The sequence below is a fragment of the Asterias amurensis genome, chromosome 10, assembly GCF_032118995.1.
Source record: "Asterias amurensis chromosome 10, ASM3211899v1".
NCBI lineage: Eukaryota > Metazoa > Echinodermata > Asteroidea > Forcipulatida > Asteriidae > Asterias > Asterias amurensis.
This window is the reverse complement of record NC_092657.1, coordinates 18,727,807-18,744,833: the sequence shown is the minus strand read 5'-3', so window position 1 is coordinate 18,744,833 and position 17,027 is coordinate 18,727,807. Positions and strand designations below refer to the sequence as shown.

Below are 17,027 nucleotides of genomic sequence, written 5' to 3'. Positions count from 1 at the left end.
GAAAAGAAATTTGTTGAGCAGTATTTACTGCTTTTCAGCTTTATGAAATTTGGCATACACCAGTGTTACAGTAGACCACAGCAGTTTCATACCAACTAGACCACCGAGATTGTCCAGTGAAACCTACGTTTAGCAGCGCATACTGCAATGATTTTATAGATGCTAAGTTTGCATCGAGGATAAAGAATAACAATGTTTATTATTTTTTTCAACAGCATATCAGCAGAGTCCATACCAGTCGTCATTTGATACATCCTTACGCCATCGTCCACAACAACAGCAGCCGCAGCGATCACCAACCAAGCTATGGAGTACCGCCTACAGTCCACAACCAGGCTCTAGTCCTCAGTATTAGTCAACTACTAAACTCTGATTAGTTTGCATCTTTCAATTTTTTGTTTGGCACTGCATCACTATAGACGATGTGACCTCTGACGCCACTCAAAAACCATAACATGATGCGGCGCATACCGCCGGGCAAAACCTTTGTGTTTTGGCAGCCAGCTAGAAAGTATGCAATCTTACCAAGAATACGTGTCTTTTTGTCCGGCGAAACATGACGGATACAGTGTTTTGTCAACAGAGGGCGGTTTGAATGTAAACATAGGTCACATCGTCTATAGAAAATGCACTCATCGTGAGTTAGCCTACCTAAATTAACATTGCAAGACTTTTTTGCGCTGTCTAGTTTCCTAGTTGGCCTACAGGGGCCAATTTCATAGAGCTGCTTAAGCAAAAAATGTGCTTAAGCACGAAAATAGCTCGCTTATTTTACACATGTTACTGGCCAAAATTTCATGCCATATACATTGCTTATGACTAGTATTTAGCTGTTGTTTGCTTAGCATAACAATTGAGTTGAGTCTTGGCCGGTAATCTGATTTTACTAAGCAATGAATTTTTTGCTTAAGCAAAATTTTGTGCTTAAGCAGCTCTATGAAATTGGGCCCAGTCCACACCCAGGCTCCAGCCCTCAGTTATAGTCAAGTACTCAACTCTGATTAAGTTGCCTGTTCCATTAAAGGAACACGTTGCCTTGGATCGGTCGAGTTGGTCTTTGAAAAGCGTTTGTAACCGTTTTTTATAAAATGCATATGGGTAGAAAGATGTTGTAAAAGTAGAATACAATGATCCACACAAACAGGCCTCGAAATTGCGTGGTTTTCCTTTTACCTCGTCGACTAACACGTCGGCCATTTATGGGGGTCAAAATTTTGACTCCCATAAATGACCGACCGTGTTAGTTCGCACTGTAGAAGGAAAACCACGCAATTTCGAGGCAAACTTGTGTGGATCATTGTATTCTACTTTTAAAACATCTTTCCAACCATATGCATTATATACAAAACGGTTACAAACGCTTTTGCTTTGACCAACTCGTCCGATCCAAGGCAAGGTGTTCCTTTAAGCATTTTTTGTTTGGCACTGCAACACCATAGAAAATGCGCTCACTGTGTGTTAGCCTACAATGCAAGACTGTTTTGCGCCATCTAGTTTGCTTAGTTGGCATACAGTTCACAACCAGGCGCGGCCCTCAGTTAGCTACTCAACTGTGATGAGTATACTCTTACAGTACATGTGGTTAATTGTAGACTGTTATGGTTCATATTTATGACCAGTATTCTTGTGTTAGAATTGCCTTCAGTACCATGAATTAAAGATGGTGAAAAGGCCAAGTCCCCAATATGAGTTTCCATTTTTTTTGTTTTTTTCCAATGCCCCATTTCAGAGAACTGTAGTGCTTAAGCACAAAAAGAAGCTAAGCACAACAAAGTTATGCTTAGCAGAATAAGGTTACCAGCCAAACCACCATGTCGCATGTACAATTTGTGACTGGTATTCTTTTTATTTCTGCTTAGTAACTTAAGCAGCTCTATGAAGTTGGACCCTACCTGTTTTTCTAATTGTTGAACTATGCAATCAATATTCAGGGAAAACAAATTTGTAAGTCTGTTTATTATCTGTCCGTTACATAATTTGATTTGAGTATTGACTACCTCGGCCCATTTTTTGTAATCTCAAAAAAGGGAACGATTTCGTCCATCAATTTTGCATTAAAAGAAATTTAGACTGAAATTACTGTGTGCCTAAGTAATGTTGAGTAGCAAATGTTTTTTTTTTTTTGTTTTTTATATTTAAGACGCTGGACACTATTGGTGTTTGTCAAAGATCAGTCTTCTCACTTGTTGTATGTCAACATATACATAAAATAACAAACCTGTGGAAATTTGAGCTTGATCGGTCGTCGGAGTTGCGAGATAACTATGAAAGAAATAAACACCCTTGTCACATGAAGTTGTGTGCGATCAGATGCTTGATTTCGAGACCTCAAATTCTAAGATTGAGGTCTCAAAATCAAATTCATGGAAAATTACTTCTTTCTCGAAAACTATATGTCACTTCAGAGGGAGCAAATTCTCACAAAGTTTTATACTATCAACCTCTCCCCATTACTCATTACCATGTGAGGTTTTATGCTAATAATTATTTCGAGAATTTCAATAGTGTCCACTGCCTTTAAATGTTATTAGGGTAAGGTGGATACAGTTTGAGGTTTAGGGTGAAGGTTAGTGTTAGGGTTAAGGTTATGGTTGTTTTTTGTTTTTGTTTTCTAAATCCGACGAGATTCATAGAATCGTTTTGTAAGTCAAATGGACTGTTGTTTTTGTGTCAAGCTTTTTTTTTCAACACTGTAGAATAGATTAAACTGTTAGCATATGTTGCTTGTAAATACATGTACTTGATTGTGCACAGTACACATCATGCTGTAGTTAAAGATGCTATGCGAGATTTTTTGCCCCAAACATTAAAAAATTGATTTTTTTTTTTTAGTGAATGGTATGTCAAAGAGTATCACCCGCTCTAACGAAAAAAAAATTAACTTTTACTTTTAATGGTCAGGAACCATGACAAAAATTTAAAACATTTCTTATAAAACACATTTAGAATTGGTCACGTGATATATTGTGGGGATCCCGCCAAAAACTAATTTTGAGCACTTTATTTCAGTGCTACTAATAATTGGCGGACTTTTTTGAGCTATGGCTCAAATGAAAGCTTGTAGCTTTCTCGACCCCCATCAAAATACCTATTGAATTTTTAAATCAAAATTTTGGGGTCAAATCGGCAAAAAATCTGACATAGCATCTTTAACCTTTGCACGATTTACAGCATGCTTACTAAAAAGATGTCATTTAGAATGATTTTGGTCTGTACATGTATATAGTTTGTATTTGAGCATGGCCATTATTGTGTCAGTCGGCACGCTGTATTGACCAATCAGATTAAATGTTCTGTAAATAGTTTGTATTGCAGCAAGCCCATTGGTCAGTAAGCATGCCGTAATGACCAATCAGATTCATTGCTCTGTAAATAGTTTGTATTGCAGCATTCCAATTTGTCAGTAAGTGTCAGAAAAGAAAAGTTCTAACTTGCTCATCATATAGGCCTACAAATTTATTATTATTATTTTTTTTCTTTTTTTCTTTTTTAGCTTCAAGAATAAAAAATAAAAACATAAATTGTGGTCTTAAAAAAAGCTTCCCAAATGCAAAACAACACTCTAAGCTTAATCTTAATTGTTATGTCAAAGGTTACAGTTCAGAGGTCAAGAAAACAAGTACATATCTTCTTCAATTCAATTTGGCTTGGCATTATTGATCAGCTGGTATTAGAACTTCTATACTTCTTTGCCTTTGTTCCGCAATCGACTTAATGAATTAAAGGCAGTGTACACTATTGGTAATTGTCAAAGACTAGCCTTCACAGTTGGTGTATCTCAGCATAAGCATAAAATAACCAACCTGTGGAAATTTGAGCTCAATCAGTCATCGAACTTGCGAGATAATAATGAAAGAAAAAACACCCCTGTCACACGAAGTTGTGTGCCTTTAGATGGTTGATTTTGAGACCTCAAGTTCAAAATCTGAGGTCTCGAAATCAAATTCGTGGAAAATTACTTCTTTCTCGAGAACTATGTCACTTCAGAGGGAGCAGTTTCTCACAATGTTTTATACCATCAACCTCTCCCCATTACTCGTCACCAAAAAAAGGTTTTATGCCAATAATTGTTTTGAGTAATAACCAATAGTGTCCACTGCCTTTAAAGGGGGCTATGCAAACTATCATAGGCCAACAGTTGTCAAAATTAAATTTGCAGTTTCTGAAACTGTGTTTCTGAAAAATATTGTTTACATTGTTTTGGCTGGGCAACTGCATATAAAAAATATTGAGAAAGAGATTTAGCTAGCGTCAAAACGTCAGACCAATAGTTATGTTTTGCATCTAATTGTGTACATTTTTTCAATTAGTAAGCAGCGTGAAACAGCTAATTTTATTTTCTTACAAACAGTATTACAAAATAATTATGCAATGGGAATAATTGTTTTGGTTTGAAAGTTTTCCTTCGATTTGAGTGTTGTGTGCGATTTTTTGTCTATGATAACACTTGTCTTATTGTATAGAATTTCCTTTTGAAACTACCAAAGATGTATTGTCTTTGAAAAGACCAAACAAATATTTTGTCTGAAATTTGTTTCTAAATTTACTGGGTTCTTGAAGAGATGCTGAGATTATTTACTGCAGGAAGATGTCATCCTTAAAGGCAGTGGACACTATTGGTAATAATAACTCAAAAAAACTATAAAACTTTACTTGGTAACGAGGTCGGTAATGTAAAACATTGTGAGAAACGGCTCCTTCGGAAGTAAAGTAGTTTTCGAGAAGGACATAATTTTCTATTAACTGGATTTTGAGACCTCAGAATCAGATTTTGAGGTCTCAAAATCAAGCATCTGAGACAGCACAACTTCTTGTGACAAAGTTCTTTTATTCTGTCATTATTATCTCGCATTTAATACAACCAATTGAGCCCAAATTTTGTACAGGTTTGCCTTGCAAATACATGTATGTTGAGATACACCAAGTGAGAACCTGGTCTCTCACAATTACCAATAGTGTCCAGTATCTTTAAATTAACCCAGCATTTCAAGTTGGTTGGCACTTCCAGATAGGATTGGTTTTGTACGCAAGGTTTGTTTCTTTTTGCAAAATGGTGACTATTTCACTTTAATGGTGATTTAAAATTAAAAAAAATTTACCATTACCGGCTTTTGTGAATACCCGAATTGTTACAGTGTCTTTCATTTGGCTTGTTGTTTTTTTGTCTCATTTTATTCCGCCCTTTCAAAGAAATATTTTGGACCTCTCTGTTGGAGTATTAACACTTCAGACCATTTGGTAGCCTTGATCAAGGCGCTACAGCCAGCCGCGATCTGCAAAATCCCAGTCCCCATCACTGAATTCCACCAGTGCACCCCCATACATAACAGTGCATATAATACGTATACAGCGTATGTACACACATCGTACTGTACATGTACATGTACCATCTGTATACGGTACACTTACGGTACATGGGTACTTCCTAAGTAGCCACGTGTGCGAGGTTGAAAGTAGAAAGACACGACCGTACTCACGACTCACGCTATACTGTTCTCGCTGTACAATGTATGGTAATGTACATTTGTGTATGCACTGCGTGCGTGTGCAGCGAACCGGGCCGGGGAACAGTACGTCAACAGCCTTGATCAAGGCTAACCATTTGGTTGCATTGGTAGCAATGTAAAGGTTGCACCGTTTTGTGGGGGGGGGGGGGGGGGATTCACTTCTTTCCAGTTAAAGCTGAAGTTTCCAAGGCGTCCCTTAAATGTCAACATTATTCATTTTACATATTTCACCTAACTCCAGAAGTCGCAGGAGTTAAATTTCATGTCTTCAGCCAGCCCCCCCCCCCCCCCATGAGCTTGAAAAAGTGTACACATAATGGTTTCGTTTGACTCACGAAATGCATCCGCCCCCTCCTAGATTTTGATTCAAGTCTGAAACACACGGTTATTTCTTTGCATCAGCAACGCATATTTCCCCGCAGATTTGCTTTCACACGCTTACTCGCAAGCTCAGGAGGCCAATGAAAGAGGGCGCTATTTCAGGCAATAATGTGTTAAAAAAGCGACTATCATAGACCCAGTAATTATGGGGCGTTGTACTCCTAGCTCAGCGCATCAGTTACTGGGTATAACGAGAATGTCAACATTTCGAGAAAAAAAAGATCAGAAGTACAGCACATCAGTTACTGGGTCTACCACTATCACACAGACTTGGAACCAAGTCTAACCCCCCCCCCCCCCCAACCTTTTTCCCCATATCAATTACACTAGTCACTATCCTCCCAGATTGTTGCCAATCTATAATATCCTGTGTGAATTTTTCCTCTGTCCTCTCCCTCCCACCCCCCCCCCCCCCCCCCCCCATAACAATAGTCTGGTTGTGCTACTGGTGTCTGTACCAGCCCCCCCCCCCTCCACCACCACAATCACCGTCACGCCCCACTAACAATACACAACCCCCCCCCCCCCCTCCCAACTGAATGTAATGCTGGACTAAACCGCCCCCCCCCCCCCCCAGAGACACCCCTTTTGGGGGAATTCCTGGAAGCGAAGAGCGAATGGTGACAGCCGCACCATAAAATGCGCAAGCCTAATTGAGATCTATGAGTCGAGCATATTGACCGCGCAAATCTACAACTCGCAGGCACCCTACCTCATTTCTGCGCTTTTAAGAAAGAATGCCTAGATACTTTGGCGCGCAATAGTACGGGCTGTGTTTCGTGTTTTGTTTAGATCCTGTCGTCATCAGCACAACATCAAAACATACGAAGGTGACGCAATGAATAGTCACGGTAGGTATGGTAAATTTGTAGCCATTAATTAACATTATTTGGAAGTGTTAAGTCTTGACTTCTGTCATTAAAGTCACGGGAAACTATTGGTAATTGTTCAAAGAAATTGTTAGCGTAAAATAGAAATAAAAACTTGGGGCCTACTTACTAAATGTAACGAGCATTTTTTGAGAGCTGTCACTCTGACTCAGTAGTCAGTGATACCGCATTTACCGGTCTTCTTTCCTTGTTGACAATTTTACATTAATGCTAGTCGTGAAGTAGTTGCGATAATCGTAACCCTCCTCCTGGGCGGCCGTCGGGAGGAGGGTTACGATTATCGCAACTAGTCGTGAGGATGGTGTTGGTCATTAGTACTTGAATAAAGCCCAATCTGCCTAGAAGTAGGGGGTTGACAGAATGATACATGACAGGCACCACAAACAAGTGTCAAGAGTCATAATAAGCAAGTTCTTCTTCTTTTATTGAAAAAAGTGAACTGCTTCAGAAATGTTGATTGAAAATTACCGCACTGTGTTTTTGGGTAGCCCCACTTGTGTGGCCAAGGGTAGTTTTTGGGTGGATAGGCCTGATATTGTTATGAGTTCAAGAGTTTGAAACGCAGGAGCACTCTGCTCGCTGCATGCTCGCCATGCCCATGTGATGTATCCATTTATAATTTGTTGTATTTAACTTTGGTTGGGCTTCATTGTGCGCGCATAGACCTTATCGCGATTTCCACCTGGCTGATTTTTGTCAGGGATTACAATGCCCCTTTTTCATATCTCACACAGGTCGTAGTTGCGATAACGTAACCCTCCGGCGGACGGCATAGCCGGCTACACCGTCCACAGGAGGGTTACGTTGTTACGCAGTCGACAGGAGGGTTAAGTTATCGCAACTAATTCTCACGATGCCTTTTGACAATGGAGAAAAAAACCGCCAAGGGTGAATCGCGATATTACATTAGGTCTATATAGAGAACCTCAAAGTTCTAGGAGCAGTAGACAAGCTACTTTGGCTCCTGAAGATTTTTTTTTATTGGAAGTAAACTTGGTAAAGTCTGAAATTCATATTAAATAATTTTATCTTCAAAAACAGTCGCTATACTTATGTTCAGTTGCCATTTTGTATTTTTATTTTTTTTTTCAGGAGAGAATCAAGCTGCTTTGATGCCAGACAAAAGTGGCCCTGCCCCAGGCAGCCAAGAGCGATATAGTCAATACCCGGGCCCTCCACCTGCATACACTTATCCTCAGCAGTACCAACCTGCCCCAATGATGTACCCACAAGGGCAACCGCAAGGGCAACCACAACAGGGCATACCACCACAGGGCCACATGGTAAGAAGACACAAAAAAAACACTTAGTCCTGCAGTCGATTTTACAAAACGCTAGGATTAATTCTTTCTCGATTTGGGACGAGTAACTGTCCTAACTTAGGATGGGTTAAATGCGTCCGAACATCTTAACTTAATTAAGGATATGGAACTTAATTCAGCCTAAGTCCTAAGATTAGTCCTTAGTTAGATGAAATCGATGGTTGGGCAACTTTACTATACTCAACTAGTCGCGCCTCATTTAGTTGTGACTTTGACACTATAGTTGCTAACTTATTTGTTAATTCCCAAGATGCATTGAGGCGTAACGAAAACCTTGTCCAGATTTGTGCCCAGCGCTACAGGTCTGTAACAGACTTTGTACTGCAGTACAGTAGACATAACGTTTTAAAAACCGAAACATAGGCCACAAATTGTACATGGTAACAATAGGGTGCGTGCGATTAGCTTCCCTGGGTCGACCTTTGTCTTCCCTTGTACGTTTGAATAGCTTTGACGTCATTCCAGGGGCTCCCCCGTGTTAGCCCCAAGTGGCCTGCTTGTGGAGTGGGTCACTTAGGGCTCTCCCCAGATAAATGACATCACCACCAGAGGGTGAGTTTTAGTTCGGTTAGCTCTTGTCAGCTGGGGCTCACCCGAGTGAGCACCTCGGGGTCGACACGCGGATGCTAATCCAACACACCCAATGTGTTTTCTGCCCTCATTTTCAAGATGTTTTTGTTTTCAGCCCTTGAAGATGCTATGTCGGGTTTTTGGTCGATTTGACCCAAAAATTTTGATTTAAAATTCGATAGGTATTTTGATTGGGGTCGAGAAAGTTACAAGCTTTCATTTGAGCCATTGCTTCAAAAAGTCCGCCAATTATTAGTAGCAGTGAAATAAAGTGCTCAAAATTAGTTTTTGTCGGGATCTCGACAATATATCACGTGACCAATTTTTATGTGTTTTATAAAAAACGTTTTAAATTTTTGACATGGTTCCTGACCATTAATCGCGATTTATGTTTCTTAGGCCCCTACCATTTCTGTAACGTTCTTTTAAAGGGTTTGGGTACTTTTTGTTACACAAAACACATTGTTCACAGATTTACATTAAACTTACACCGTTTGAAGATAATGATAGTAGAAAGCTTCCCTGAGAATATTACTTGCTGAGGTGCTGTAGTTTTTTATAATTGAGTAAAACGATGTCATTTAAATACGTTTTTTACATGCGGAAATAGTTTTCCGTCTCATGATCACTTAGACGAAAATTATTTTCATTACAAACTGTGCAAGTTTAGTGTAAATCTGTGGGCATTGTGGTTTTTGTCCTACAAAAAGTACATAGACCCTTTAAAGGCAGTGGACACTATTGGTAATTACTCAAAATAATTATTAGCATAAAACCTTCTTTTGGTGACGAGTAATGGGGAGAGCGTGGTGGTGTAAAACATTGTGAGAAACGGCTCCCTCTGAGGTGCCATAGTTTTTGAGAAAGAAGTAATTTTCCACGAATTTGATTTCGAGACCTCAGATTTAGAACTTGAGGTCTCGAAATCAACCATCTAAACGCACACAACTTTGTGTTACAAGGGTGTGTTTTTTTCTTTCATTATTATCTCGCAACTTCGATGACCGATTGAGCTCATATTTTCACAGGTTAGTTATTTTATGCATGTGTTGAGATACACCAATTGTGAAGGCTAGTCTTTGACAATTACCAATAGTGTCCACTGCCAACAAAAATTGAAATTTGGAAATAATTTGACAAATCTCATCCCTGCGTTTGTGTCATACTTAATTGAAGGTGGCGCCACAGGTACAGTACATCATTCAAAACCCTCAGCCTCTGGCCAATCCTCCAGCCGATTACTTCATCCACGCTGTCCTGGTCACTGTCTTTTGTTTCTGGCCGACTGGTATCATCGCAATCATCAAGGCACTGAACGTGAGTAGACTTACAATATAATATTGGTTTTCCCGGTCAAATTCGGCAAATGAGCAGTCAATTTCATTTTCATGCGTTCGGATTAAAGCTGTTTTGCCTCTCCAGTTGTTACTGCGTTTCAAATTCAGAATTCGGCCGTTCAATTTCGTTTTGAGTCGAGTCATATTCCCTTAGCACTATGTTCAATTTAGCGTATCGTCATTCTTTTTCACAAGGGAAACTGACTGGGTAAATTTTGAAATGATTTTGGGGGTTGGACAAAGAATTGGCTAGAGTGGGATTCGAACCAACAACCTCCGGATTAACGTGCCAGCGCTCTACCAACTCAGCTATCTAGCCCTATCTTCTTCTTCTTAATAACTATAATAACTATAATAACTATAATAACTATAGTAACTATAATAACTATAATAACTATAATAACTATAATAACAATAATAACAATAATAACAATAATAACAATAATAACAATAATAACAATAATAATAATAATAATAATAATAATATTATTATTTCGGGGGGCTAATCATCTATACTCAGCTAAGAGCTGCTACAACGTGTTCGAGAAGCAGGCATGCAAAGGTGCCTTTGGCTGCCAGCCACATCAACCCGAATTCTGTTTAGCAGAGTATGGGTTCGAATCCAGGTCGTGACACTTGTGTCCCTGAGCAAGATACCTATCTATAATTGCTTCTCTCCACCCAGTGGTAAATGGGTACCTGTGAGGGCAGAGATGGTTCTTGTGATTAATTTAGCCGAGAAGCGCATTTGTTGCACAATGCTGTATATCGGTACTCCCGAGGGAGCTGAGATGGTGTAAGGAATGATTTGAGGCCCAGTGACCAGGGGTAATAATTTGAAGCGCTTTGGTGAGGCCCTTCGGGTGTGAAAAAAAAACGCTATTTAAAAACTGAATATTATTATCTTTGTTTTATTTATTCACTATGCAGGCTCGCCGTGCAATTCAGACTGGAGACGCTAACAATGCTCAATTGTCATCACAAGATGCTCGTAACATGTATCATATCAGCCTTTTCATTGGCCTAGGGGTTTATGTTCTCCTTGCCATCGTTCTCGCCATAGAATTTGTCGTCATTTTTTCTTTTTAGAAAGAGTCACAAGCTGTTGTATCTTATCAGCCTTTTCATTGGCCTAGCGGTTTATGTTCTCCTTGCCATCGTTCTCGCCATAGAATTTGTTGTCATTTTCACTTTTTAGTAAGAATCAACGAAGTCTGTATACTCCCCAAGTAGCTGTGATGGTTTAAGAAATGAATCAGAGACTTTTGGGACGCTTGGTGGCAGCGGACAATTACCAGGTTAAATCCATTGCTCTCGGTTATGTGCCCATAATCAGAACTGCGTAAACAATGCAAATTAACCTGGTAAGTCTGCTGCCACCTAGCGTTCCAAAATCTTTGATTACAGATTGAGTGACCTTGTTCATAGCATTTCTTTAAACACAAGTAGATTTTTTTTTTTTTTTTTTGTAAATAAAATCATACGCTTTATAAACAATGTTCAGTATAAATCTTGCCACCGTTTTCGTCATAGAATTGATTGTCATTTTCTCTTTTTTGAAAGAGTGGGTGAAACATGAAGTAGACCAACAAACATAAGACCATGAAACAATCACAATTACAGGCAGAATTTTATTTTAATTCTGTAAATAAAATCATACACTTTATAAACAATATTGCAGTATGATTATTAAATAGGTAATTCTATTGCATGTATAAAGAATTTGTACAGTATAAAGCAGTTCCGCGAAAATACCTATTGCGTTTTGTATGGGAAAGAGCAAGTCTGTGAAGGCATTGTGTACGTTACAAACTAAATAATTTGCGTTTTATTGTTAAGACCAATTCTTACCACTTCGGTTTACTAAGTTCTGAAATAGAACTATTAAAGGGAAACCATGCATTTTAAAGACAGTGGACACTATTGGTAAATGTCAAAGACCAGTTTTCTTACTTGCTGTATCTCAACATGCATAAAATATAAAACAAACCTGTCAAAATTTTAGCTCAATTCGTCATCGAAGTTGCAAGATAATAATGAAAGAAAAAACACCCTTGTCACACGAAGTTGTGTGCTTTTAGATGGTTGATTTCGAAACCTCAAGTTTTAAACCTGAGGTCTCAAAATCAAATTAGTGGAAAATTAATTCTTTCTCGAAAATTACTCCACTTCAGATGGAGCCGTTTCTCATAATGTGTTATACTACCAACCTCTCCCCATTACTCGTTACCAAGTAAGGTTTTATGCTAACAGATATAATATTAATTTGAGTAATTACCAATAGTGTCCACTGCCTTTAGATGTGGGCGCGTTTGGGGCCATATAGCGTTTCTCTTGAAATGAGTGTGTAGAAAGCTCTTTAAAAATTTAGAGTAATGATCCACTTAAACGTACCTCAAATGTTTATGAACTAACATGGTCCGCCATGTTTAGTCAAGAATGTTATTTGTCAAAAGATATAATATTGTATTCAGATTAGTATTATGAATGTGATTGGCTATTAAACCATTCTCTTGAAGTGAATGTGTTGAAAGCTCTTTAAAAATTTAGAATAATGATCCACTTAAACGTACCTCAAATGTTTATGAATGTGATTGGCTGTTAACCCATTCTAAGATGGGTACACCATAACATTAATGGGAAATTTAACGTTTTAACGTTAATTTTAAGTTTTTAATTTAAAAAATCCATGTTTACGAAGTCTGGTTAGCTGTGCACATGCGTTGTGGCTAGCGAGCAATACATTTTAACAATTTTTTGTATAGCCAGGACATAATTATTGTTTTCATCAAATTAATTTTTCTTCCCTGTCGAAATAGTATTTCGTTCCATCAAAAATAAGTTGTGTTCCCTCAAAATACAGTTTTGTTCCCTCACAGTTTGGTTCCCTCAAAATATAGTTTTGTTCCTACAAAATTTAGTTTTGATCCCTCGAGGTGGGATTTCTTATTGATTTTGAGCACACCAAATAATTTCTGATTATTTTTGGTTTTACCCATACACCGATGTGAGTTAGCTATGTATAATCAGTACTTTCCCGAGTCCTGTGAAAAAAAAAAAACATATCACAGGCATGTTACTCGGCCGGGATTCGAGCCCACGACCCTTGCACTAATTTCTTGTTAGCATTAACATTATTTCCATCAGTAAATACATATGATTTTGAGAACTGCTTCTATATTTTCGAGCGTTCAAATCTTTCAATTTCGATCGCTATTAATATGTATACCCACAACAAAATAATTTCGAAACAACAGTCGTTTTTTGTTTGGCGCACATTTTTTTTTTTTTCTTTTAGCGCACAAGATAACTTATCTTAATAATAATAACATAAAATTTATAAGGCGCGCAGTATCTGGAATAGAACCATTCAAAGGCGCCGGAAGCTGGTCAGCTGACAAACTAAACAGATGAGACTTGAGGTTGTGTTTGAAAGTAGAAAGATCAGGTGTGGCCCTCAGTTCGTCTGGCAAGGAATTCCAGAGACGCGGTGTGCAGCTGGAAAAGGCACGGTCTCCGTAACTTGCCAGACGAGTTTTGGGAACATATATCTTGGTTACTCGAAAATAAGTTGAAGCTCTCTCGGAGGTTCAAACTATCCCATGACTAATGTTGATGGACATTTGGAAGGATCGAAACAATGGTTCGAGGGAGCAAACTCACATTATCCGTTTCAGATACATGTATTTCATGTCAACATCAATCAATACAGTGTGATAAACATTGTTCAGAAAACATATAATAACCTGTACTAAGGAAAACTTAATCCAGTTAATGAACAACAAATAGAAATAGTTTGACGTTAACATGTAGGAAAAAGAAGAAGCAAAAGCTTGTTTTCCCTCTTCCCTAAAGACAAGGACAATTTACACAAAAACGAACATTAACATACAAAAGGGACATGGACATTATGCATGAGTGAGACTGGGCAGTACAGATAAATAATTACTAAAAAATGTTTTGTATTAAAATAAAAGAGATATATAATTAATAAGTAGTGTATAAATCAATCAAAATCTTCTTAAGCTTTTTACGAAAAGAAAAAACACTGACTGACTCTTTAAGATCTGCATTAAGGCTATTCCAGTAAAGGAAACACACTCTTAAAAAAAAAAAAAATCAGTTCTTCTTTTGTTTCACAAAAAAGATTCCCTTTGGCTAAACAACGGGTCTGATGAGTGTGAACTGAAGCACTAGCTAAAACGAAGCCTTGAAATTTGCTGCAACAAATTACGAGAGTGTTTAAACATAAAATTTGCTGCTCAAAATCAAATTCTGACAGCCTATGTAATACTGTTTACCTCCAGTTTACGCCAGTTCTCAAAAAGTATCTTTTCAAAATGTATCGATGCACATGTTTTCAGCAATATGGTGCAACCATGGATCGACAGCATAAAACATGACGACTACGAGTGAGATCCAGCATCCATACGTATACACTGACAACCTGCACAGCTTGAAACAATGGACCGATTACAATGGAAGCTATTGTTCCCCCTATTACCAATACAACAACAAAATGTGATGCGTCTTCCAGTGTGAATCATTTCGAGACAGTGTATTATGTAATATTTCCATCGCAATGAACACAAACAAGACAAGCAAGAATGATATGGATTAAACAATCCCAGCTGGAATGTATCTCTGTGAGTAGACTTTGGCAAAACAATAACAGCCAGCCACAGCGGTTGCTTGGTACTACATCATCGTCCCTGGTCTCTTGCTCCTCGTCTGTGAGAGCTGCCTCATAACCATCTTGACTCCCACTAGCTTCATGTGGTTTCATCAGAGCTCCACAAAGAGCGATATGTAATGATAATCCCCCAATTAGTAGCATTGTTCCCCTCCAGCCGTAGATGTCTAGGAAAAGCTGTATCAAGGGCACAAACGCCACGAAGACGAAGGAGTTGCCAATGGAAGACACAGCGTAGGCTGTTGTGATGGATTTATTAAAATAGCTTCCAATCAGATGCTTCGTTATCACGTAGGAGATGCCAATGGCTGACCCTGCAAATGTAGAGGACACAATTTTTAACAAACAACTTATGATTTGAATAGAGAAATAAAGATGATTACAATTATGCCCCATATATCGTGGAAGTGTCGTGGCCGAGCGGATACGAGCACCGAATTTGAACTCCGGTGTTTCTGATCAGCATAGTGTGGGTTCGAATCCCAAAGTCGTGACACTTGTGGCGTCCTTGGGATGGGCCGTAAAACCCTTGGTCCCATGTGCGGTGTAACGCATGTAAAAGAACTTATTGATCGGAGAAGGGGTTCGCCCCGGTGTTCTGAATGTGCCGTAGCACCTTGCAGACCCTTAAAAGTTACTACATTCTAGGGTTTCAAAATGTATACCATAAAAACCTATTGAAAGATTGATATATAAATACCTCGGACAGTTTCGCTGTTCCTATGGACCGATCCGGCCTATCAATCAAACTGTGCGCGTTCACCCATTTGACCAATCACAGCAATGATTGTGGTCGGACAAACTCGGTCATGCGTGCGCGTATATTTGGCAGAATCGTGCAGAATGTCACTGGGAGTTTTCGTACACGTGTTTTGCTCGAGTTTGCGGTGGGCGGAGCTTAGTGGAAAGTCGGAACGGTCCATTGGTGCACAGCGCGTCACGTGGGTGTGTATAAACCTTTGTTTATGACCAGTCAAAAGTGTTGATATGGGCGTGACACGCTAGCTTGCACCTGTGCTTATAAGATAGTTTGTTCATTCATATTGGTCGAGAGCGACGGCTGAAATAGTTGTGCCACATCACGCGATACGCGCGACGCGCACAGCATTCCCTTATAAGGAGTTGTTTATCCGCTAGGGCCTTACCATTTCATAGCTGGAGGGGTGTTGTGTTGAAATAAATCATTGAACAATTATAATTGTTGCATTTAGTTTACTTTTTGACCAAAAAGTGTTGATATTTTTTGACCGAAAAGGTATTTATGAACGGGAATCAAAGTGTGTTGAATCGGTTTTCAAATTCAAAACACACTGATTCCCTTATTACACTCAGCGCCGTATCTTGGTACGTGCGCTGTATAAGACTTCAAAATTATTGTAGCCGATGACGTCATACACATTGTCCCGTGTCAAACATAAAGATGCGTAACAAACATAGGGTGCACTTTGCCGAAGGTCTAGAGGTATTGTTTGTATTCGTATTTAAGAAATTTCTCCAAACTTCGCTACTATATCTAATTGTTTTCGTGATCACTCATTCCTTTACTAACCTGTAATTACGGTAAGGATGAAGGTTATGACGTATAAACTGGATAGGAATGACGCAGTTATCATGGAGATACCAGCAACTAATCCACTCACTGTCACCACAGTCCTGGCGCCAAATCTCTCCTTTAGAGGCGTAGCTAAGACACCTGTTCAGAAGGAGCAAACTTGTTAAAGAAAACATGGTGAGGATGAAGGTGATTGCATATAAACAGGATTGGAATGACGCAGTTATCAAGGAGATACCAGCTTCCAATCCACTCACTGTCACCACAGTCCTAGCGCCAAATCTCTCCTTTAGTGGCGTGGCTAGGATACATTTTATGAAAGTAAGTTTTTCAAAAGTAAATTAGAAAAGTAAAACGTATTACATCTCACTGGGATGCGTTAACCTGGCATTTTTTTAATAGATTACGCTGTGAACTTGGAAAAGAACCTTTGAAATAAATAAAAACATTAACAAGGATGAACACTTGCATGATTATTGAGTTCTTACGCTTGTGTTTGCAGGCAAAGTGGCGGCCGTTAGCAAGCTTTTGGCGTGAACTCTTTCGCAATTTTTTCCTTCCCTTTCAGTGCCTTCAGCAGTGGACGCCTTTGAAAATCGGGGTATCACAACATCCTAAAATAGCAAACCAGTGAAAATTTGAGCTAAAAAATTGGTCGTCCAAGTTGCGAGAGAGTAATGGCACACAAAGCACCCTTGTAGCACAAGTTGTGTGCTTTCACATTATCGAATTCGACTTAACTGACGCCTCGAACTCAATTGAAATATTTTAGTGA

At 38.9% G+C, this 17,027-nt stretch overlaps 3 protein-coding genes across 4 annotated transcripts in view; 2 read left to right on the top strand and 1 right to left on the bottom strand.

Annotated features, from left to right (window-relative positions):
- LOC139942819 (nuclear pore membrane glycoprotein 210-like) overlaps nucleotides 1-5,120 on the top strand; it is a 106,128-nt gene extending 101,008 nt beyond the window's left edge. For both annotated transcript variants that reach the window (XM_071939596.1, XM_071939595.1), the window contains one exon: nucleotides 216-5,120. In XM_071939596.1, coding sequence (XP_071795697.1) covers nucleotides 216-355 — 140 coding nt within the window. In that variant the 3' untranslated portion in view covers nucleotides 356-5,120. The remainder of the gene's footprint in view (nucleotides 1-215) is intronic.
- Nucleotides 5,121-6,668: 1,548 nt separating this feature from the next.
- On the top strand, nucleotides 6,669-11,474 carry LOC139943211 (uncharacterized). Its single transcript, XM_071940026.1, has 4 exons — nucleotides 6,669-6,739; nucleotides 7,871-8,061; nucleotides 9,847-9,987; nucleotides 10,938-11,474. The coding sequence occupies exons 1-4, from the start codon at nucleotides 6,727-6,729 to the stop codon at nucleotides 11,094-11,096; spliced, it is 504 nt and encodes a 167-aa protein (XP_071796127.1). The 5' UTR covers nucleotides 6,669-6,726; the 3' UTR covers nucleotides 11,097-11,474.
- A 148-nt stretch (nucleotides 11,475-11,622) lies between these two features.
- LOC139943210 (monocarboxylate transporter 4-like) lies at nucleotides 11,623-16,635 on the bottom strand. Its single transcript, XM_071940025.1, has 2 exons — nucleotides 16,250-16,635; nucleotides 11,623-15,014 (listed from the first exon to the last, which is right to left on the bottom strand). The coding sequence occupies exons 1-2, from the start codon at nucleotides 16,311-16,313 to the stop codon at nucleotides 14,569-14,571; spliced, it is 510 nt and encodes a 169-aa protein (XP_071796126.1). The 5' UTR covers nucleotides 16,314-16,635; the 3' UTR covers nucleotides 11,623-14,568.
- Between the last annotated feature and the right edge of the window lie 392 nt (nucleotides 16,636-17,027).